General features: G+C 57.6%; 1 protein-coding gene across 1 annotated transcript; it reads right to left on the reverse strand.

Moving 5' to 3' along the window:
- Window positions 1–1,884: 1,884 nt before the first annotated feature.
- On the reverse strand, window positions 1,885–23,112 carry ARSL (arylsulfatase L). Its single transcript, XM_036017252.1, has 12 exons — window positions 23,086–23,112; window positions 16,482–16,650; window positions 13,860–13,920; window positions 12,595–12,819; window positions 11,787–11,908; window positions 9,240–9,362; window positions 8,093–8,516; window positions 5,677–5,813; window positions 4,669–4,803; window positions 3,356–3,518; window positions 2,852–2,973; window positions 1,885–2,493 (listed from the first exon to the last, which is right to left on the reverse strand). Exons 1-12 carry the CDS (start codon window positions 23,110–23,112, stop codon window positions 2,105–2,107), a joined length of 2,097 nt encoding a protein of 698 aa, XP_035873145.1. The 3' UTR covers window positions 1,885–2,104.
- Window positions 23,113–24,070: the final 958 nt, after the last annotated feature.

Raw genomic sequence — 24,070 nt, forward strand, 5'->3', positions numbered from 1 at the left:
ATTCGAGTATCGCTGTTTCCCCGAAAGCGGGGGGCGGTGCGGGGCGGGGCACTCCGCCGCCCTCAGGACCCGGGGAGGGTTTATGGGAAGCCCCCGTGTCTGGAGTGCGCCCTAAATCCGCGGCGCGCTGGAATGTCCGGCACGTCGCGGCCACAGGTTCTGGTGGGAGGACAGATCTTTGCGTCTGGGCCGGCAGGCAGACCGAGTTCGCCGAGAGGGTTATTGGGGTGACGGTGCAGCTGGGTTCACTCTCCGGCATTCTTTATGGCCTCTCTGTGCGCTGTTACCGGCCGCCCCCATCCTTGTGGGGACTTCCCCGCTGGGGTTTCTTTTTTTTTTTTTCCGGCCGATACCAGGCAGACGGACAAAAGACTGAGACCCCGAACGAGGGTGCGGGAGGCCGGGGAGTCCCATGCAGCTGGGAAGGGAGGTTGGCAGGGACCGAGTCCGCTTGGACCTACTGGTGAAATTCTACATTGGAAGGGGTCAGGGTTCTCCTAAACTGTGCACAGAGGCAGCTTGGGGACGCTTGGGGTTATCGCGAGGGTTGAGGAGTGGCGAGCAGAGAGGGGGGTGGTGGCGGGAGCTGGAACCCCCCGAAGTCCTGTTTGGGGGGGTGGGGTTGTGTGGAGGGGGGAGGAAGGATGATTTGGATCCTGTGGGTCTGGATTCACTAGGTTAAAAGGGGATAGGGACGCCAGGGGTGGAGATGGCTCTGGACAGGGGCAGGGGCAGGGCAGGGCTGGCGGTGGACAGGCCAGAGGTGGCCAGAAGGGCTGGCTCCGTGCCCGGTGATACCTAGGGGTGGGCACGGGGCGGGGGGCGCCAGGCTGCTTGCCGGACGTCAGGTCTGTCTTTACGCCCCAAAGAGGAATCCACTCTGGGTAGAATGAGCCAGAGGCCCAGGTGGTGGGGGCGCTCGTGGCTAATTCTCGCTGAGCGTCTTGTTTCCTGCGGGCTGGGGTTGGTCTGTCCGTCCGCGGGGGTTGGGGGGTGTGAGGGGAGGGTGCCTGAGGGTGGGGCACCTCCTCCCAGCCTGGGTTTGAAGAGCTACGCGGTGTCACCGCAATGCACACGCCAGCAGAGCATGCGTTAGGGGCCGCTCGGTGTTCCCCAGATTGACACGGAGGAGTCTCAGCCCCGGGACCTTAGAACGGGGCTGGATTTGGAGACGGGCCTTTATAGGGGTGATTTAGGTGAAATGGGGTCACCAGGGTGGCCCTGGTCCCACAGGACTGGGGTTGGTATAAGAAGAGGAGCTGGGGACACGGACACGCCCAGAGGGATGCCCGTGGGAGGACACGCCCAGGAGAGAGAGAGAGAGGCCTCAGGGGGAGCCAGCCCTGCCCTCCCCTGGGTCCTGGCCTCTAGACTCCAGGACGGGGAGGGAGAAGAGTCTGTGGTATAAGGCGCCCCAGTCTCGGGTCCTGTGTTCCACGGCCCACACTGACCGATGTAGGTTGGGATGCGCGTGGTGGGTGTGTGTGAGTGCAGCGAGAGGTGGCTGGGTGGCGGGACATCTGGACTAGAACCCCTGCACCCCTCTCCTCTGGGCGCTGTCCTGCGCTGGGTGTGTTCACTGCAAAGCCAGCGCGAGGCGCCGTGCAGTGACCTCCTGACGCACACGCAGACGCAAGACCCACCTGGAGTACCCGGCACACTTTCTGAACTCTGGGCTTCCCTGGCTCACTGGGGCTGCCTGCTCACCCAAGGGACCTCCGCCCAGAAGGAGTTCCAGCCGCAAGACCACGCTCTTTAAAGCGGCCCCTGGTCACCCCGGGGCGTCTGCACAGCCGTAGGACAAAGGCACGGGCTGGTGTGGGACTTGGGCTCTCCCTGGGCATGGGACAGGCTTTCCGGGGGGGGGGGGCCGGGGTCCTTTGTCCAGCAACTCTGCAGCAAGAGGGACTTCACCAGTCACTGCCTGTTGTCCGGGTGGACAGCTCTCCAGAGTGCCTTTTATTTAGAATTTGGTCTCTGGTCTCTTTCTTCTTCACGTTGGCCCTCCTGTTCAGCCCCGTAGAAAACACGGGACTGAACCCCCCACCCCCCGGGGCGGGGGCATTTTGCTCTGTCCCCGGGGGAGGAATCGCGACGCAGGAACTCAGAGGTCCCGGTCGGGCGGCGTCGGGCGGTCCCCGCCCCCTTCCCGGTCACACCAGCACAGCGGGAACGGCCCGCCGCAGCAGGGCTGCAGCCACGCGCTCCAGCGGTTGCCGGACCCGTCCAGCTGCAGGGCCACGGGGCTGAGCGTCCGGCGGTGGTCCTCCACGGCCCGAGCCACTCGCTCCAGCACCTCATGGAACGCGGGCTCTGTGTCCGGCGTGAGGGCGTGGGCCTCCGACGGGTCTCTCGAGAGGTCAAACAGCAGGGGCGGGTGGTGGTGGGCCACCCCTTCCCCGGAGCACGGGCACGCCAGTCTGCCGTAGCAGGCTCCCGCGCCTTTGGGGTGGAAGATGGGAGTCACGTAGTGCACCTTCCAGACGGCTCCACCTGCACAGAGACCAGAACGGCCGAGGGTGTTGTAGCAAAAGGGGGGGCACGGGGCTGGACCGCAGCATCCCACACAGTGGCCAGATGGAGACTGGCTGGGGGACACACGGGGTCCAGCCACGGCGCAGTGGAATATTACGCAGCCATGAACAGGAGCGAGGCGCTGTCTCAGGCTGCGGCGTGGAGGCAGGGCGTGTGAGCAAGCGTGTGAGCGCGTATACAAAAATCCCCTGGTTAACGGGTCCGCCCCGGGTCCCGGACCGCCTTCCCAGAAGGCGCTGCTGGAAAGAGGAGCGGGCGCAGAAGCGGGCGCAGAAGCGGGCGGTGGAGGACAGGAGGCGAGACGCCGCCTACTCACGGTCGCGTTGGTGCCAGCGCGCGGCGTGCACGAAGGCCTCGCAGTAGTGCACCAGGAACTCGTGCTCCGAGTGCGGGGCGGTGCCCAGCAGGAGCGGCAGCAGGTCCTGGCCGTCGATCACCCTGCGGGAGGCCCGACGGGCACTCAGGGACCCAGCGGCCTCATGGGGGGGGGGGGGCGGAGCCCTGCGCCTGTCCCTTCCCACGGAGGCGGCCCCTCGCTGCAGGATGGAACCCCTGCCTCTGTGTTTCGTGACTGGAGCAATGACCCCCTCTGTGCTACGTGTTTACTCAACATAATCTGCTCGCCCTGGCTGGCGTGGCTCCGTGGATGGAGCTCAAACTGCGAAGGGGACACTGACCAGAGAAAGGGAGAAGCTTGGCCTCTCTCTCCAGCCACTGACGTCACACGATACCTGACCCCCCTGCCCACACAGGCCACACCTGTGCACACCGATATCGTGTCCAGGAGAACGTGAATGGGTTTCCTCGGGCGGCTGCCTACCTGTCCCGGGGCACCTCGCCGCCCCCCAGCCGGACCACGGTGGGGAAGACATCCATGAGGCTCGTGGGCTCGGAGACGACGCGGCCGGCGGGCAGCACCCCGGGCCAGCGGAAAATGCCGGGCACCCGGATCCCACCTTCCCAGCCCGCCATGCCTTTGCCGCCTGTGGTCCCAGAGGGAGAGAAAAGAGGGTCGTTGCGATCAGACGTGGCTGCTTCCTCCACACGATGGAACTGTTCGGCTGGTCTTGAAACGAACGCTCTCCCTGAGTGTCTGTCCCTGTGTCCCTCTGTCTGGCGAAATGCCTCCCCGGTAGACGTTAGATTGTACAGGTCTTCTATTCTGCCCGCCGATCCGTGTCAGCCACGAAAACGGACGGCGAGCAATCCCCCATCCAATAATGCTGTCTTTCTAATCAATCTGTAGATTCCATATGCCAGTGGAATCCGGTCCACATTCCCTGAATGCGTGACCTGGATACGAAACTCAAACCTGAGTCTATTCGCAGGTGGACGGACACACCCACACGGTGGTCTAGTTGTACAACGGAATATTACATGGCCATGAAAAAGGAAAAACCCTGAAATGCACGACAACATAGGGGTGGACCTAGGAAACATGCTGAGTAAAAAGTATCAGCTGCAAGCCCTGGCTGGCGTAGCTCAGTGGATGGAGCGCGGGCTGGGAACCAATGTGTCACAGGTTCGATTCCCAGTCAGGGCACATGCCTGGGTTGCAGGCCATGGCCCCCAGCAACCGCACATGGATGTTTCTCTCTCTCTCTCTATCTCTATCTGCCTCCCTTCCCTCCCTAAACATAAAAATAAATAAATAAAATGAAAAAAAAATTACTGACTTCCTACCAAAAAATTAAAAAAAAAAAAGTATCAGCTGCAAAGGACAATCTACTGAATCGTTTCACGTCCGTAAAATGATTAGAATGGGAACGCAGAGAGAGACAGGAATCAGTGAGTAGCTGGCAGAGCGGGGCCCCAGGGGAAAGGGGGGGCAATGGCACACCTGAGGGCACCTGAGTGTCTTTCTCAGGCGGTGACAAGACTCAGTCACGGAGGAGTGGTGGCGGCTGTCCAGGTCTGAGCATGGACTGAAACCCAGTGAACAGCCCAAAGAAAACAAATTGAATCTGAACAGGGCAGGGTGTCGCTTCCGCCCACAAAGACAAAGATGAAAAGTTTCTAGGAGTATTCGTTGTGTCTCTTTAAGGTACCCGGCCCCACCGCCGCGGGAAGGGGTGGGGATGACAGCGGGGACCCCAGACGGGGATCGGGGGTGGGGGCGCCCGCCAGCCTCACCTTTATAGACGCCGTTCCAGCCCCCGTACTGGTGGCCTCCCAGCTGAGCCTCCAACGACCCCCCGTGGTCCGAGGCAAAATACACCAGCGTGTTGTTGGCCAGACCTCGTGTCTCCAAGGTGTCCAGGATCTGCCCTGCAAAGGGTTGGCGCGTTGCAGCCGGGGGACACGGAAGACCGTCTCACACCCGATTGTTCTGCCTTTCTGCACCTCCCCCCAATGAGCCTTCCGCGGTGAAGCATCATGGGAGTGAGCCGTGGTCCAGCCGTGCTATCCTGAGCATCCTGGACTTCAGGTCGACACCTCTCTCTACAGTTCCCATTCCGAGTCTAGAAACTTCTAGGCACGCCACACGCACACAGGCCCCCGAGGACAGACAGCGTCCTGACTGAAAGTTGAGGCAAAAGAAGATGCCTTCCGTGGCTGGCGTAGCTCAGTGGACTGAGCGTGGGCTGCGAACCAAAGCATCGCAGGTTCGATTCTCAGTCAGGGCACGTGCCTGGGTTGCAGGCCACAGCCCCCAGCAACCGCACATGGATGTTTCTCTCTCTCTCTCTATCTCCCTCCCTTTTCTCTCTAAAATAGTAAATAAATAATATCTTCAAAAAAGAAAAGATGTCTTCACCCCCACGTTCATTGCCGCCTTGCTCACGATACCCGAGCCATCGGGTGACCTAAGTGCCCGTCGGTGGATGACGGGGTGCAGAGGGTGAGCTGCACCCGCACCTCGGACTAGCACTGAGCCAGGAGAAGGAAGACAAGCCGGCCGGATTCGACAGCACGGAGGGAGCTCCGGGGCATTACGAGGAGACGAGTGACACGGAGAACCACAGATGCTGTGATTTGTGATGCCGTAGACCCGTCCCCGTCCACGAGATCGCCACAGAATGCCCGCGTCCCCTGTCTGCCCCCTTCCTGAGCCTCCTCCTGCCCTCATCCTGGGTCTCCCCCCACCCCCGGGCCGCGGGACGAGGGGGCTGGGCGTTGTCCCCGGAAGGAGGCACTCACCCACCATCCAGTCCATCTCCTGCACGTTGTCGCCGTACAGCCCGTGCACGCTGCTCCCGAGGAAGGCCTCCGTGGTGACGAGGGGGATGTGGGCATGTAGGAAGGACACGAACAGCAGGAAAGGCCTTTGCTTGTTTCTGCAAATAAGCACGACACGACCAGATCTCTTTCTTTTCCTTCCTTCCTTCCTTCCTTCCTTCCTTCCTTCCTTCCTTCCTTCCTTCCTTCCTTCCTTCCTTCCTTCCCTCCTTCCTTCCTTCCTTCCTTCCTTCCCTCCTTCCTTCCTTCCTTCCTCTCTCTCTCTCTCTTTGTTTCTTTCTCTTTCTTTCTCTCTCTCTTCCTCCCTCCCTTCCTTCCCTCCCTCCCTCCCTCCCTCCCTTCCTTTCTCTCTCTCTTTCTTTCTTTCTTTCTTTCTTTCTTTCTTTCTTTCTTTCTTTCTCTCTGTCTGTCTCTCTGTCTGTCTCTCTTTCTTTCTTTCTTTTTGGAGAAAACTGAGGTTGACATCCTCGCACTGTGAAAGGGCCCATGCAAGGATGACGTCCTGACTCATGTATTTGTCTTTGCGACGCGGCCCACCCACCAGGCGGGAGACCGTTCTGGTGTCGGAGTGTCTTTCACGGGGGGGCGGGGGGGGGGCGCTTCTCCCCGTCACAGGCGGCGGAAACAGCCACACTGGGTTTATGCATCTCCGATATGATGGTTATTTTTTTTAAACATTTTTAGTTTTTTTAGATTTTATTTATTTATTTTTAGAGAGGGAAGGGAGGGAGGGAGAAGGAGAGAGAGAGAGAGAAACATCCATGTGCGGTTGCTGGGGGTCATGGCCGGCAACCCAGGCATGTGCCATGACTGGGAATCGAACCTGCGACGCTTTGGTTTGCAGCCTCCCGAGCTCCATCCACGGAGCTACGCCAGCCAGGGCTTGGTGGTTATTTTTTTAACGCAACAGCCTCCTCGCAATGGAAAGGAAGAGCATCCGTTGTGGCTCTGTGACGTGCGTGTTTCCGCCTCGGACCCGAGCTCGCAGGGTCAGAGCTGTTGCACACTCGGCCAAGTGCAGGGCGTGAGATCATTTTGAAAGAGCACGCGTTCAAAATAGTACGTCATGGCCCTGGCTGGTGCGGCTCAGTGGACGGAGCGCCGGCCTGCGAATCAAAGACTCACCGGTTCGATTCCCAGTCAGGGCACATGTCGGGCTTTCCACCCAGCTCCCCAGGAGGGGGCGCTCGAGAGGCAACCACACATGGATGCTTCTCTCCCTCTCTTTCTTCCTCCCTTCCCCTCTCTCTATAAGTGAATAGAAAAAATCTTTTAAAAAATAATCGGTTGTGCATCTCTACTCGATTCTCCCTTTTGTAGGCAGATTTTCCTTTTTCCTTCCCCCTGTCTGAATTTTGTGATCTCACCTGCGTCTCTCCCGGACTTTCAGTCTCGTTCCGTAGAATTTAGCAGGAATTCTGCAAGTGTGGACGCCAAGGTCCAGACCTCGGCCTGAACCGGGGCACGGTAGCCTCCCCTGTCTGAATTCGCAAGCTGACGCCCAGCTTCGCGCCTTACACAACGGGAGGCGCTTCCACCGAGACCTCTCAGAAGAGAAGGTTCCGGAACGTGATCCCAACCTCACGGCTCCCAGTTGCTTCCCCTTTATGGGCACGCCCTGGGGGAGTATAGGACGGCCTGCCTGTGTGGCGGGATTCGTCCTCAGGTCCCTGTGGCTTTGGCACCCTTCCTGCGTCACGGAGGCTGAAGTCTCCTCGGAAGTGAGCCTCAGACCCCCTTTCGTCTCGGTGATGGACTTGGAACGGATTTGCAACTTTCTTTTCTTTTTTTTTTTAAGAAGATTTTATTTATTTATTTATTTGTTTGTTTGTTTATTTATTATAATAATAATAATAATTATTATTATTTTTTAGAGAGGGAAGGAAGAGAGACACAGAGAGAAACATCCATGTGCGGTTGCTGGGGGCCATGGCCGGCAACCCAGGCATGTGCCCTGACTGGGAATGGAACCTGCGACACTTTTGGTTCGCAGCCCGCGCGCTCAGTCCACGGAGCTACGCCAGCCAGGGCCTTGGATTTGGAATTTTCTGCCGAGAGCGGTGAAGTGACGCATCCTGCTACGTGCGTTCAACGCGGCCCCTGGGGATTAGGGGCCAGCGGAATGGGGGTTCTTTCCTGAGTGGAAGGGGACAGCACTTGCGTCAACGGGGCCGTGCCGCTGTTTGCAAGGACGCCGCGAAGCTCAGCCGGAGGCCGCGCCCCCCACGGCTCGCACGCGAGCCAGGACGCCTTCCCGGACCCCCACACCCTCTCGCCGCCGCCGCCGGCTGCGCGCCCAGGGCAGAGGAAGACCTCGGGACGCGCGTTTCCGTCCCGCCGAGACCAAGCGGACCCTCTGGCGCGCGCGCGCGCTCACCTGTCCACAAAGGACGAGGCCTCCCGGAGGAAGAGAGCCGCCGACGTCCCGAAGTGCATGGGCTGCTCGGTGATGCCGTGGTTCCTCATCAGGAAGCAGTCGGCCAGCACGATCAGCGGCCCGAGGAAATAGGAGAGCGCGAAGCACAAGAGCGCAGCCACGGCGGCGCCCAGCGCCAGCGCCCAGGACACCGGGAGGAGGCCAGCGCCCTTCCCCGCGGCGAGCGCCAGGGCCACGAGGGCCATGGCCAGCGCGTAGTGGTTCAGCTGGCGCTGCAGCCGGACGCGCTTCTCCGACAGCGCCCACTGCGCGCAGTCCCCCGCCAAGGTGAACGGCATGCCGTAGTAGTGGTCGAAGCCGTGGCTGAGCGGGTGGTGGCAGTGGTCGCTTGAGGACTCACAGTTGACGCCCAGGTGCCATTTCCCTGAAGGGCAGAGGGGATTGTTGGGGCGCCCCTTGGGAGGCACGTGGGGGTGCCCGTCGCCCTTCATTCTATTTCATTGCATTGCACAACATGGTCTGTTGGCCTATCAAGACATAAGAACGGGCCCTGGCTGGTGTGGCTCAGTGGATGGAGCGCGGGCTGCGAACCAAAGGGTCGCCGGTTCAATTCCCAGCCACGGCACAGGCCTGGGTGGCGGGCCAGGGTCCCCAGCAGGGGGGGCGCTCCAGAGGCCCCCGTACCCTCGATGTTTCTCTCCTTCGCTTTCTCCCTCCTTTCCCCTCTCTCGAAAAGTAAATAAATAAGATCCTGAAAGGAGAGGTCAGGATGCTATTCATGGCAGCAGAGAAAGAGGAAGGAAGCCGTCACATTTCTCGTGGTCAGAAAAGAAAGCAAACAGCATTATGTCAGGAGTCGGAAAATGGGGAACATGAGAAGAACCGCCGATGTTTGGGAGGACGGTGAGTCAGCTCATTGGCACGCCCAGTCGGGCTGCTGTTTTCTTTCTTTTTTTTTTCCCCCCGGGGCTGCTATGGTCTCCCCATCCCCCTCCACACCCAGCACCCTGAGCCATCACCTCAACGGGGCCCGCACAGAACCTTCTGTCCACCGCGAAAGGCCCCCTCCCTCCCTTCCAAGCCCTCGGCGTGAATATCCCCTCCGTGTAACAAAAGTCGGGTCGTTGGCGCCGGCCGCGGAACCTACCTATGAGTCCCGTGGCGTAGCCTTGCTCTTGCAGTATCTTCGCGAAGGTGGTCTCGTTGGTGGGGAGGCCCCCCCGGGCCCCGGTCCACTGCACGACGCGGTTGCCGTGGCTGGACACCATACCTTTCGGAGGTGGTCAGGGAGAGGTCACCGGCAAGCGTCGGTTATGATCCGTGTCATGTTCATTTTTACTCTGAAAAACCCATGGTCTCCATCCCCACCACAGGGGACGCTCCATCTTAGATGAGTTTCAGGTGTAGCGTGCAATAGGTATGCGTTAGTTACGTGCCACTGACCGAGGGGTCCCCCTGGCGTTCCCAGGACCCACCTGGCACCGCACACAGGACAACAGGGTGGACTCGGTTCCCTGGAATTTATGCCCCCACGACGGCCCCTTCTCCATCCCTTCCCCCTTGGCACCCAGCCCTCCCCGCGCCCCTGCCCTCAGGCGTCCACCAGTCTGTCTCTTGTGTGTGCCTGTGGATGTTGCTCTTTCGGTCCCACCGGTGAAGCGGAATTACATGGGATTTGCCTTTCTCTGTTCGCTGGGTGAGATTAGTACCTTCTAAGTCCATCTATGCCGTCCCAATGGGTAAGGCTGCATCGTCTCTTTGGCTGGAATCTATCCTGATGCCTGTATGGGCCCCACCTTCTTTATCCAGTCATTTCTGGGTGGGCAGTTTTTCATCCTGACTGCTAGGTGTTTTTTTTTTTTTTTTTTTTAAATCATTGTTCATAGTTTGTTTTTTTTTTAATATGAAAACAGGTAAATGGCTATTTTTTTAGATTTTATTTATTCCTAGAGAGGGAAGGGAGGGAGAAAGAGAGAGAGAGAAACATCCATGTGCGGTTGCTGGAGGCTGTGGCTTACAACCCAGGCATGTGCCCTGACTGGGAATCGAACCTGCAATGCTTTGGTTCTCAGCCCACGCTCAATCCACTGAGCTACGCCAGCCAGGGCTTATGACTGCGATTTTGACATTGAGAATATTTGGTGAAAATCTCCACGAGTCCAAACTAGATTGGCAATGGACTTCTGCCATGCCGGACCGTATTTTCTGCGGCAAATAAAACCACCGATGAATTGAAAAAAGTTGGTGAGAACACTTATTTATTTATTTATTTTTTTTGGTATGGGAAGGTTATCTATCAAAAGACAATGAAATCAAAAAGAGAGACTTAAAAAATGGTGTTACGATTTCATCCCCGTCTTGATACGGTCTAGTGGCTTCCAAACGTGGCTGCACGTTGGAATCGTTTGGGGATCTCCAAGGACTCTCACGCCTGGGTGTGGATTTTATCGAGCCGTTGACCTGGCGTGGAATTGGTGATTTGGAGTGACGGGAAGATCCCCTCCAAGTGATTCTAAAGTATTGACAAGGTCGTCCGTGCTCAAAGGGCCGGGGAAAAATTTAAACCCTAGAAGTACCTTTCCCAACGTGTAGAGTGGGATGAGGTTCACCTTTCAGCGTTTGTAAAGGAAGTCTCCCTGGGAGACAGCCGCACCCACGGGTGTCGCCCACTGGTGTTGCATTATGCCTACACATGCTTTCACCCTACGACAGAGTGGAGCCCTCACAGCCCTGGAAACCAAAAGTGTTGACCATCTAGCCCTTCACAGAAGAGGTTCGTCACCTCCTTCCCTACTGGGTCCCCGACAGCACAGGAATGGGCCAGTCCCTGCCCCTGTCCCTGGTTAGCTGTGGAGCTCTATCAGTGAGCCACTTCGCTACCATGAGGCCCCGGCTGCTGTGGCTCAGTGGACTGAGCGTGGGCCTGCGAACCAAAGGGTCGCCGGTTCGATTCCCAGTCAGGGCATGTGCCTGGGTTGCGGGCCAGGTGCCCAGGAGGGGGCGCACAAGAGGCAACCACACGTGGATGTTTCTCTCCCTCTCTTTCCCCTGCCCTTTCCGTCTCTCTAAGAATAAATAAATAAAATCTTAACAAAAATATCATGATACAAATAGGGGACATTTGCCCTGGCCAGGTGGCTCGGTAAGCTACAGCAGCATCTTGATACGAGAAGGTTGTGGGTTTGGGCTCGAACAAGAATCAACCCATGGCCTCGGCCAGGGGCGGGGGCTCAGCGGATTGGAGCGTCACCCCCACATGCCAAAAAAGTCACCGATTTGATCCCTGGTCAGGGCACATACCTGGGCTGTGGGTTCGATCCCCAGTTGGGGTGTGTGGGAAACACAACCGGTGGATGTTTCTTTCTCACACAGATGCTTCTCTCTGCTTCTCTCTCTCTCTCTGTCTGTGTCTCTGCCCCCCCACCTCTCCCTCTCTCCCTCTCTCTCTCCCTCTCTCTCTCTCTCCCCTTCCCCTCTCTCTGAAATCAGCAAGATACATCTTTCCGTGACGATTCCAGCAAACACGGGGGCCAGGACCGCTCTGTGCCCCCCGTCCCGGAGGGCCCGCGCTTCAACGAGGGAACCACAGGAACCACCGGCGGCCTGGGCGTGGGAGTGGACGCCACGAGAGGGGACCCACCTGATCGGATAGGGTGCCTGGGCGTGGGAGTGGACGCCACGAGAGGGGACCCACCTGATCGGATAGGGTACCTGCCCGTGAGGAAGGCGGCCCGGCTCGGGGTGCAAAGGGACGCAGCGGACACATGCTGGGTGAGCTGCACGCCTTCCCTCGCCAGGCGGTCGATGTGGGGAGTCCTGCGGAGAAAAAACACACACGAGTCCTTTTATTCTTCAACCGACGATAACACAGCTTTTCTAATCAACGCCTGCCTGCCGGTCATGGCTCGGTTCCCCCAGGGGCTCCTGGGGATGCCCAGAGGCCACGGCGAGAGCCCTCTCTGTCTTCTGCAGCGTGGGAGACACCCATCCAGTCGCCCTGGCTGGCTGGGAGGTTCCGCGGGTGGCACACCGTCCCCTAGACCGCAAGGACACTTTGGGTGTCACTGGCGGCCAGAGCGAGCCCCTGGGTGGTGAGGGTTTGGTCCCCTGGTGTGCGGGAGGCAACCAGCCGATGTGGCTCTCGCATGGATGTTTCTCCCCCTGCCATCCCCTCTCTCAGCAGGCCCTTGAGTGAGCATTAAAAAAGATGATACAAGCCCTGGCTGGCGTGGCTCTGTGGATGGAGCCCGGGCTGCGAACCAAAGCGTCGCAGGTTCGATTCCCAGTCAGGGCACATGCCTGGGTTGCAGGCCACGGCCCCCAGCAACCGCACATGGATGTTTCTCTCTCTCTCTCTCTCCCCCTCCCTCCCTTCCCTCCCTAAAAATAAATAAAGAAAATCTTCATAAAAAAGCAAACAAACAACTGGGCGTTCCCATCCCCCAGGCGCAGGCGGAGAGGCCCCGCCCCGCCCGCTGCCGCGCACTGTGCCGCCCGCTTGCCTGATCGTGTCGTTGCCGTAGCAGCCGATGTCCCCGATGCCAAGGTCGTCCGCCAGGAAGAGCAGGATGTTGGGGCGGGAGCCGGAGACGTCCCTCCCAGCGGCGGCGGCGGCGGCGACGACGGACAGCCCGCAGCCCAGGAGGCCGAGGCGCACGGCCAGCCAGCTCCTGCAAAGCAAGCGGCGGAAGCCGTGCCCGACGCCGCTTTCGGCCTCGTCCGCGGGGCTTGTGCGGGCGGGGGTGTCTCTGGTTTAGGGGACCCTGTCTCGCCACCCCGTGGCCGCAGGACTGGAATACATCCCTGTCTCTCTCTCTTTTTCAGGTGTAAACAGCAGATCCTCTTATGTTTGTGACCCGCCGTTTGCCCACACACACTGAGACAACGGACCTCCAATGCCACCAGGGTCATGCAATGAAGGTGGCCGATAGGCCCCTTGGAGAACGCAGGCCCCCAGCCAGCCACCCGCCCCCCCCCCCCCCTCCGCCGTCCCCCCGGGGAGAGGAGAGAGTGCGCGCGTCACAGGAGGGCCTGAGACTGGCGGGGCCGCACCCTGCCCCCCCACCCTGCAGGAGCCCCCCCTCCCCCGCCCCCGGAGACCCGCGTGCCAGCTGGGATGGGAGAGGCGGGGATACCGAGCCCCTTCTGACCCCGCCCTGGACACCCCCAGGTACCGGGCCCCAGGGGCGCCCCCACAGATGGCGAGCCTCACGCTGCGTTTGGAGACCTGCGGTCGGCGGCCTCCGGAGGCAGGCCCGTGGTGCCGGGCGCACTCGGAGACAGCCCCCGCCCCCGGACGGCGCGTGGACGCCGCGGTGGGAGATTCCCCGCGGCACAGGGTCCCCCCGCCGCCTTACCAAGCACGTCCCAGGGGTGCCATGTCCTCTCCCGATTTCTAGTTCCTGTGAAGGAAAGAGAGAGAGAGAGAGAGAGAGGTCGTCCGAGGCCGCCGGAGGGGAGCTCATCCAATAAATGGAAAAGAGGAAGCCCACCCTGGAATGGGGGCTTTGGGCCCTTCCTGCCGCGGTCACGAAGGCCCGACAGCAGCCACCGAGCACTTGGAGGACAATGACGTGTCTTCCTTCCGGGGCGGCTGTGAACACACCCAAAACGCTGTCAAGGAGGTAGCACGGGTGTGTCGGGGGCCTGAACGGGGTGTGTGTTTCGGCGTTTTTTCCTACGTGCGGGGCCCTGCCGCTCCCTCTGAGCTGTGCTGGGTGGAGAGCCGGGCTGGCGAACGGGCCAGGGGTGGGGCGTGGGCGCCTACCGGTCTGACCTTATTCGCGGAAACACCCCGGACTCGTCCTCACACCGGTTGCTGGCCCTTCCTGGGAAAGGCAGGAAAACGCGGCACGCAGCGACGGGGACGGCTGTGTGGAGTAATCTCCAGGAGGGTGGCTGTTTGTCTTGGCCAATGCGTGCGAGAACACACCCCCCGGGAAATACTGGTCCGTGTGTACTTTGGTGGCACCGGGGACACTCACGTTACTGCCACCCTCGTCCACTGTACGGGGTTTCCCCCTCGGGACACTGGAAGTCCGTACTAAACAGCCAGACCTCCGGCTGCGCCCAGCCCCTGCCACCACTGTCCCCTGTGTCTCTGCACCTCGGACCCCTCTGGGGACCCCCCGAGACGTGAGTGGGATGACGCAGTCTCTGTCCCTCTGGGAGTGGCCATCCCTGAGCCTCACGACTTCCTGCCCTCGAGTTGCAATTCGCAGCGGGGACTGTGCCGCCGTGGCGGGGCGGGGGGTGGGGTGGGGCTGGAGGCAGGAACAGCATGAGGAAGGTGCTGCCCCCCCCCCCCGCCGGGCTCATGTCCTACGAGGGGACGGTTGGCACGTCCCAAGCACACGTGGGCACAGCCCCGAGTCTGCACCCACGCAGGGTCGTTTCCGCCCCATCGACACGAGTCCTGGCTCTCATGTCCTCCCCTGTGGCGGTGCTTGGGGGCCACAGTCCTCCAATCACTTCCTCTTAGGGAGCCTAAGTGAATATTTACACATTTACATATGCATCATATAAAATACACATCATGTGACACATAGGGCAGGTGTGTTATAGAAGATATTCCTGGCCCTGGCTGGCGTAGCTCAGTGGGTGGAGTGCGGGCTGCGAACCAAAGTGTTGCAGGTTCGATTCCCAGTCAGGGCACGTGCCTGGGTTGCAGGCCACGGCCCCCAGCAGCCGCACATGGATGTTTCTCTCTCTCTCTCTTTCTCCCTCCCTTCCCTCTATCATTTAAAAAAATTTTTAGAAACAAGACACTCTTATTATATCGTATACTCTAAGGGAGAGAAGATTTTTCCTTTCGATCTATTTTAATTGTTTTTTTTTTTTTTTGGCCCCCAGAAAACGCATAGGAGAGGACTGGATAAAACAGTCTGTGGGACGCGTGCAGAATGGAATACTACGTGGCGGTAAACAATGAAACAAATGTTGCCTTCTGCCTCCCGGAGAGCATTGTGCTCGGTGAAATAAGCCAGGCTGCGAAAAAGGCAAGTGCCGCGTGGTTTCACTCCTGGGGAAAATGCAGTCAACAAAGTAAACGGAGGGAGACGGCAGAGACAGAGCCATGGACACAAGGACGGACTGACAGCTGCTGGCGGGGGAGGGGCACTGGGCAGAAGCAGCGGGGAGGGGCAGGGGCAAAGAACGCGCAAGCCTGACCCACGGACACGGAGGGTGTGGTGCGGGGACAGGGGAGCGTGGTGGGGGCTGGGTAAAGGGAGGCAAAGGGGAGGAAAACCAGACGCGTCTGCCTGAGTGTCAACAATCAGAACGTCAACAAAAAGACACAAAAAGCATTTCACGAGCTGCGTCTGACTTCCCCAGGGACCACAGGCCAGTGGGGTGTGCTGTTCCTGGCCCGGGAGAGTTGAGGGTGTGGCTCTAGGCCGCTCCCCTGACGGCTTGGAGGTCACGCGAAACTTTGTAGCGACGTTGGCCTTTGGTCCCGCATACTCCGCTCCGGCCGATGACGATAAGACCCCTGACACCCTTGCACCGAGGTCAGGGTTCTAGCCAGTGACCAAGGCCTCACACTTGGCTCCACGTGCGTGCTCCTCCTCGGAGCCAGAGAAAACTTTCCATTAAAAAAAAAAATAAACAGAGCTAAAGCACAGAAAATACCGCCCCCACAGGGGGCTGGCGGGGCGGGGCGGCGCCGGCAGGGGGCTGACGCTTAAAGATACAAAGTTGCAAGCGGCGAGCCACTCAGGTCTGCAGACCTCACCCCCGAGCACCGAGCACCGGCTTTATCCTCAGCAACACTGTGTCACCGACCAACACACGACATGTTAATTGCTCTCCACATACAGAAACACTAAAGGAGAATTCTGCAACATCGGGAAGCCTTGGCTCACGATATTGTTACCGAGATCTTGCAAACCCCCCTGGTGTCTTAAGACACTGCAACATAACAAAACTGACTCCAGGTGTTATCTGCCCGTGACACCTCCGTGCCAAGAAAAGTTTTCTAAAAAGAGCCACAAGATATGTCCAGGGAGTGGCAGCGGTAATGCAGCCCTGGGTTCTGGTCCAAGGGCAGAGGGGTCTCTCCGGGGTCCCGCTGTCCTCCAGCGCCCCGGGGCCCGCCAGCCCGGTGTCACCACAGCCGTGGGGTTCTGAGTCCCCAAACCCAGGCTGCGTTCCCGTCTCCAGCCTCCAGCGTGTCTCGGCAATGCCGTGCCAACTGTAAATGTGGAGGCGAGCCCCCTTTTCCATCCCCGCTGGGCGCCTTTTCCGGTGCATTTGCCTACGCATCCCTCCCTCCCTGGGGGGGATCCCCTCGGCCTAGGTTCCCGTGTCGTTTGGAAGACGATTTCTTCTTCGCCCTGCACCCCCCGCCCCAACCCCGCGTCTCCCCGAGCCGGCGCACAGCACCTACCACAGAAGCGAATTACCTGGATGCCGGCGGCGGCGGCGCGCTGGGCCAGGCGGCGGAGGTCAGCACGCGGCGGAGGCTGGTCGGAGGGACCTCGCTCTTCCCGGCGGGACCCAGGCGGCTGCCGGCTCGGGGACGTCCCCTCCGCGACCGAGGCGAGCCCGTGCGTCGGCTGATTCCCCCGTCACACAAACAAAGCTTGCAGACAAACCAGCTGGGACTTCGGGGAGGCAACAGGCTGCTGACCCTGGCCGCCTCCGCGGCCGGCAACGCCTGTCGTCCTGTGCGCACCGGGTCGCCGCGCAGGGCCGGGCGGGACAGCTCTCGGGGAGACAGGCGCTGCTTTGTGCGCCGCGCGCCTGCCGGCCTTCTGGCCTCCTGGCAGCCCCCACAGAGGGCCTGGCCCGGTGCTCCTCCCAGCCGGGAACGCAGTCGTCCTGAAGATTCTGGAGTTGCTGGTCGTCCCCTCCCCTCCCCTCGGACAAGCGCCCGAGCAAATCAAAGGAGAGAGAAAAGCCACAGCCTGCAAATAACTCTTTTGCTCCGAGGCGATACAGGACAGCCGTGCATGTACACTTATTTTGGGCTCTGTGCCCATATATATATATTTATTTTTTCATTAAGAAGCATTTCAGCCCTGGCTGGTGTAGCTCAGTGGATGGAGCGCGGGCTGTGAACCAAAACGTCGCAGGTTTCATTCCCAGTCAGGGCGCACGTCTGGGTTGCGGGCCACGGCCCTCAGCAACCACACATTAATGTTTCTCTCTCTCTCTCTCTCTTTCTCCCTCCCTTCCCGCTCTAAAAATAAATACGTAAAATCTGAAAAAAAATAAAAGAAGAAGCATTTCTGGTTTTTTTTTTTTTTCATATCATCGTAGGGCATCTTTTTTCTGCAACATCGGAAGTAGAAATGATTCTTTTCAAAGATGTTACCAGGTAAGAACTTTTTGCCCACATTCAGGTGTTGAATCACATACAGCATGTTTGTTTTCAAAGCCCTACATGGATTTTTTTTTTTCATTTTTAATACTCAGTGGCTGGGCATGGTGCAGTTTTCATGTGAGACTCATGCGGCCAGAGAACCGTCTTCCAGCTAGCTGCTGCTGACCTGAGACCATTTCCTTTTAATGGGATCCTCACCTGACGACGTGATGGTGGATTTCAGAGAGAGAGAGGCAGGGAGGGACACACAGAGAGAGGTGAAGAGAAACATTCCCATGAGGGAGAAACATGGGTCAGCTGCCTCTCACGTGTGCCCCGAGCATGCCCGCAACCCAGGCGTGTGTCTTGACTGGGAATCGAACCCGCAACCTTCCGGTGTCCCCGCCTTCCCGGGGGGCGACGCTCCAACCCACTGAGCCATTATACCAGCTGGCCCTGGAATAATCATTTACAGCGGTAACCACTCAACAGGACAAAACTCACAGGCCAGGGGCTGAGGAATGCCTACCCGTGCTTACTAAGTAACGGTTCAAAAAGGTTCTCCACATACTTGGAATTCTTTTGACGCAAGGTCAACCAAAAAATTTTTTTTTTAAAAAAAGAAGAAAAACGAAAAGGCGTCTCTGGGGTCTTCATTAAAAATTCCCAGGTCGTCTTCAGTTCAAGCTGCCTTCTCCGCCTCCTCCTCCCCCTTTTCCTCCGAGAGCTGCTTTATCCTGCATCCGACTCCCCCGTCTCCCTGGGAAGGATCATACAGGGACCCCCTTCATGTAGAGTAGGCAGGCGGCTCCACCAGCCACCCGACCCCCGACGCTGTCAAGAGAGAGAAAAAAAAAAAAAACGTTCCTGTCCGCCTAAAAGGAATATTCAGGTTCTGAGGTCGAGTGAGAAAACACCTTCTATGCGGGTGGCCTATTTTTTTTCCTCCCCAAACTCTGCAAAGGCCGTTTTTAATCTCAGCATCTGTTTACAAACAGGTGCGTCTTGTGTCAACAGCGGCCCCGTCTTGTCGGACCAGGGTGGGGGGTGCACGGGCTGACATCGTTGGCATTTTCATTCCTTGTGTCTGTCTCGGGAGCCGGACGGATTCAGGGGCTGGAGGGTCTGTGTTTGCCTTTTATGCCGTTTCCCTGCCTGCCTCCCTCCCTCCCCGCTGGCCCAGGCACCCAGCTACCGCAGGGCAAACCCTGGTTCAGAGACTGCCACCACGCCCAGGGAGGTCTTTTTCGACACCCCCTGCCCCCTGCTGCATGCTGCCGTAACTGGGAAAAGTGGGGCTCCCGGGGAGTAGCAATCCAGCTGACAGGGGCCCCATCCAGCCGGCCATGGGGCCGAGCTCCAAGCCTGAACCGGAGCACCCTCCCTCCCCAAGGCTGGCTTTGAAAGCCCAGGCTACCGTGCCTCTCCTTAGCGGGCACATTCTCTGTCACGGAGCATGACCCGAGGGCCGGATGTCAGCTCCTGAGTGGCTTCTGTGTGGAAACCCGTGGAGACGTCGGGAGACAGTGGGGGTCCCAGGGGAGCAGGACGCCCCCCCACCCCCGGGACCTGGCCTTCCAGCCCTCCCTCCCCGAACTTCTCCACGCCCGATGCCTCCGTGGGTTCTGCTAGCTCCTGTGTTCAGGAGCTGTCCGTTGCTTCTAATGACACTGCAAAAAAAAAAACCTCACAAAAAAACAGAGTCAAATTTCCCTGCCAGGTGAGTGGATAAGGGGTTTGCAATCAGTTTCTCCCCAAATGACAGGCACCTGCAGGCTGACAGGTCAAACACGGGAATCTAGACCGCTGGGGTCCCCCTCCGATCTTTACGGACGCGGGGAAATTCGGACGCCACTGAGTCTCCCGCCACGTCTGTGCGAGACGCAAAGTGGAAGCCTCACAGAGGCACGTCCTGTTCGATGTCTAAATCCTTGCATGCGCGTAGCTTGGGTTGGGCAAGACTCGAACTCGAACTCAGGGCGTGCTGCTGATACACAATGAAACAGTCCTCAACCTCGAAAGAGAATACAATGTTACCGTTTCTGAGCATGTGGGGTGGGCCCAGAAGGGACCAGGCGCACTGTATCACAAAACACTTCACTGTTTACAGAGTCAACAATGGAACAGTCCTTGGCGGTGACAGGGGATACAATGTTACCGTTTCTGAGCACACGGGTGGGCCTGGAGGGGATCACGCACTGTATCACAAAACACGTTAGTGTTTCAAGAGTCGAACTCTCCTCCAAGCCTCCTGGCACTGTGGGGGTGGCGGGCTTGCTCAACCCAGCACCCCGCTTGAACCTGCATCTTGGGAAAGACGCGGTACCTGTGGAGAACCGCGAAGGCAAGGGCAGGGAAAGTGTCACCGGAAAAGACCCCGGCGTTCGGGCCGCCGCCTGTCACTGCCAAACCCAATAAGCAGTGACAGCGATGGAATCTTTTATAGGCCCTTTATTCCGATGGCCGGCGATCCGAGAAGATGGCGGGTTCATACCCTCACAGACCATCTTGCTCTTTCTTTCCTGGCCAGATCTTTTATAAGGGGGTTGGGGGAGGGCAAACAAGGTGTCAGCGAAAGCCTTTGAAATTCAACAGTTGCCTCCAAGGGGGAAGGGTGGTCGCTTGCTTCTTCGTGGTACAGACGTCTCCAGGAGGTCCGCTGCTTACTCTTAGGCGCCAAGATAAGCCTGATCTGTAGTTGCTGAAACAAAAACTGAACATACACAGGACTTGCTAGATTGATGACTAGTTACCTTGAGCTAAATTTTCCCAAGCCTTAAACCCCTACCAGAACAAGACATCCTCCAGTCCTCGCCCTCGGAAACGTCTCGCTTCTCCGGAAGTTCCGGGAGCTCTGGCGTGCGTGACACTGTCGGCAGACGGTTCTCGTAAGGGGGTGTCTCCTTCCCCAGACACCCCTGCCATGAGCCCGGTCACAAGGGAGGAAAACCCTTGGACACAGGCCTTTCGTGAGGATGGTCCCTCTGAACGCTGGGTGCCAGGTTGTCCCAGAGTAGGGGACATTTCCACCTTGTAAATGCAGCTCAGGGGGCCCATTCCCCCCCCACTCCCCCAGGCGTGTGGGCTGAGCCCGAATGACGCTTCCTTGGGAACGCGATGCGGGCCCCCCAGGACAAAGAGACTCGTACACGCAGGCGGCCGTGCTGAACAAGCTGACCTCCCCTGGTCCGTAAGTGGCCTGTTCCCGGCCCCTCCCTCTTCATGCCGCCCTGTAGCCTTGGTGAAGTGTTCATGCTTTATTTCATTTCATTTTATTTTATTTTATTTTGTTTTGTTTTATTTTATTTTATTTTATTGTATTTCCCCTCTATGGATCTAGACGAGACTCGTGCCAATGGCCCCATTTCCCCCCTGTGGCCCACCTCCCCCAGCGCCCACCCACTTTTCTCTGGGTCCACACCACACTGCTGGCTGTGTGCACGGCCCAGGCGTGCGTGCTCTTTGGCTGCTTCCTTCCTCTGCTTTCCCCCAGTCCCCTCCCCCCTGACAGCTTGTGGGGGGGGCCCCGCCCACAGTCCCCCCTGCCTGACCGCCACGGGTGAGAATAAATCTAAACAAGACATGACCTGCTTGGGGAGGAGAGGTGGCGGATCTCTCTGAGGGGAAGGGCCAGGAGCCTGTTCCTCCACGGGCTGTCATTGGGCTTGTTTTGCACAGGAATCCAGGTAAAGCTCATCAATCATTGTCGGGCAGTCGGGATCGAACCACAGATAACAACAGAACTCCGAGGGCCTATGCTGAGTCACAGCCTATTGGCTCAAGGGCTGTAACGCTGTGGGAGACGAACTTACTTCCTGCTTGGACCTTTATCAGAAAAACGGAGAGCACTCTTAGCAAAGCAGGTTGCACAGGAGTTGGTGTAGTCTTTCTCAGGCCTGATGGCCCTCGGGGAACCTGCCCGTCCCGGCCCAGGGTCGGTCGTACTGCCCTCTGACATTGTTTCAGGCTCACAGCACACAGGGGAAGGTAGGCAGCCAAGAGATTAGGAGATTTTCTCACAGACAGAATGAGGACTCAGGCTATGTCAAAGTTGAGGGGTGAGGGTCCATCACCCCCTTTTGCTGTAGCCTCCCAAGTCCTTCCTTGGGGCCTCCCATGTGATCGTGCCTGTCTTAGGTCGTCCCCCGTTGAGGAATCTCACCCATCACTGGCTAACCGATCAGGCATTGGGGGCCAGGCAGGGTGAAGTAAAGGTTGCAGAAGCGGCGCTCCTGCCAGGGAGATAAGCTTTGTTCTCTTGGTGGCTTCTGGTCCGAAGGTCACTCCCTCAGCCTCAGCCTTGGGTGCTCACAGCTTCTGAAAGCAGGCGGGGTGGTTCCCACCAACAGCCGCCCGCCTGTCCCTGTGTCCACACCTGTGCTTCTGTTTGGTTCCTCCGTGCCCTCGGTCCATCAGAGTCCACCTGTGTAAGCAAGAGCAGGTGGTATTTTCCTCTTTCTGACCTATTTCACGTAGCAGTCCACTGCTGGGAACACACCCTAAAAAAAACCCCGTCACGTTACTTCGAACGAACACGGGCCCCCCTGTGTTCAGAGCAGCATTATGTACAGTCACCGCGATGTGCAGACAGTGCAAGTGCTCATGGGTAGACGAGTGGATGAAAAAGCTGGGGTGCATTTACACACAAATTACTGCATGGCTGAAGAAAAGGGCCCTGGCTGGCGTAGCTCAGTGGATGGAGCCCGGGCTGCGAACCAAAGCGTTGCAGGTTCGATTCCCAGTCAGGGCACATGCCTGGGTTGCAGGCCATGGCCCCCAGCAACCGTACATGGATGTTTCTCTCTCTCTCTCTCTCTCTTTCTGCCTCCCTTCCCTCTCTAAAAATAAATAAATAAAATCTTTAAAAAAAACAAAAGGAAAAAAAAACATCCTTTTGTGACAGCATGCATGGAATGGGTTCAGCTTTTTTTAAAAAAAGGTTGCTGTGGCAGAAAACCTATGCAATAATATCACTAAAACCCCCTAGTTTTAGATGCCTGTTTCCTACCCTTCAGGACAAAGAGGGGAAAGATTTCTCCCCTAAAGAGCCATGTAGCAGGTGTCACGGCAGGTCCGGTTGATGGAGAAAGTCGCACAGGGCCCCAATGTGGCCCCTCGGAAGTATTTATTATTTTCTTTTCATTAAAGATTTTTAAATTTATTTTTAGAGAGAGAAGGAAGGGAGAAAGAGAGAGACAGAAACATCCATGTGCGGTTGCTGGGGGTCATGGCCTGCAACCCAGGCATGTGCCCTGACTGGGAATCGAACCTGCGACACTTTGGTTCGCAGCCCGTGCTCAATCCACTGAGCTACGCCAGCCAGGGCCAGATACGTGATTTTAAACGCTGTGTGTTTCATACAGGCCATGCAGGCAGAGAGGGAAGAACCTCTCCTGCCCCCTCACCAGCGCGCTTCTCCATGACCGGTCAGGGATAGTTTCATGTTGGTGTGAATAGTCATTGATCTGTTCCTCTGCTCTGCTAGGGCAAGGGAGTGGATGCAGATGATCCATGACAACTTCACGGGGTTCAGAGGTAGACAATGGAAGCTCTGTCCCTCTTAAACCTTTGGGACAGCCCCAAGCGTTTTTGGCTCTCACACGGCAGAGGTATCTGGCTCTGTGCATCCTACCTGCCACTCCCATCCCGAGTTACCTTTGCCTGGGTTACTGCTGAAAAAACATACCGTATCTTTATGGCCCTCACCCTGCATCGTGCCAGTTGTAAAAGTGTGTGAAGGGGTAGGTTTAGAATGACTACAGGTGGCAAAAAAAAATTGAGAACTCAACAAAGACAAATATAAGAGAAGCTTATTTGTCCATTGGTGTTAGCACCCTACCTCCGTCTAGCTGGCTACTTTTAAAAAAAATTCTGCAGGAGCAGCCTCATAGCTCAAAGGGGATGCCAAGACTCCAGCCATTGTGTGTATGTTCCAGGGAGCACAGAGAAGGAAGAGGAAGAGCTAAAAAAAAAAAAAAAAAAGAAGAACCCTTTCTGCAGATGGCAAGCTGCCTTTTTGCTGGGACATCCCTTGCCTGCCTTGATCAGTAGTTAATCCCACGGATGCCCCTAGGTATAAGGAGACTGTGTTCTGGGCAACTATGTGCCCCGATAAACGTCGGACCTTTGTGACTGAGGGGACAAAGAGAATAGAGAGTAGGGTTCATCTGAAATCTGAACACAGTGCATCTGAGTGTGTTGACAATTTGAGTCTTCTTTTTTAAAAACATTATTTATTTATTTATTTATCTTTAGAGAGGGAAGGGAGGGAGAGAGAGAGAGAGAGAGAGAGAGAGAAACATCCATGTGCGGTTGCTGGGGGTCACGGCCTGCAACCCAGGCATGTGCCCTGACTGGGAATCGAACCTGGGACACTTTGGTTCGCAGCCCACACTCCATCCACTGAGCTATGCCAGCCAGGGCTACAGTATGAATCTTCTTAACCCACGTGCGAGAAAGCCAGAGGAGAGAATCAATATGGGTTTTCTATTCATTCATTCATTCATTCATTCACTCATTCACTCATCCACTTATCCATTCACGCATCCAACAAAGAGTAAAACCATTAATTAAGCTTCTATTTTCTATCGGACGCTCAACTGGGTGCAAGCCATCCAAAGACGCACGACACCAGGTATTTCATTGCCAATACTTGTTTTTTTTGTCATTGC

The sequence above is a fragment of the Phyllostomus discolor genome, chromosome Y (genome assembly GCF_004126475.2).
Source record: "Phyllostomus discolor isolate MPI-MPIP mPhyDis1 chromosome Y, mPhyDis1.pri.v3, whole genome shotgun sequence".
NCBI classification, from domain to species: domain Eukaryota; kingdom Metazoa; phylum Chordata; class Mammalia; order Chiroptera; family Phyllostomidae; genus Phyllostomus; species Phyllostomus discolor.

What these genes read in the sequence shown, in the direction of transcription:
- ARSL (XM_036017252.1), bottom strand. Translation starts at nt 23,112, where the DNA reads ATGCAGGGTGAGGGCCATAAAGATACG. An exon ending in CCGCGAATAAGGTCAGACCG is followed by an intron (nt 12,820 to 13,859) that starts GTAGGCGCCCAC and finishes CGCCCGCACAAG; the next exon opens with CCCCGCGGACGAGGCCGAAA. An exon ending in CTACGCCACGGGACTCATAG is followed by an intron (nt 8,517 to 9,239) that starts GTAGGTTCCGCG and finishes TCTGCCCTTCAG; the next exon opens with GGAAATGGCACCTGGGCGTC.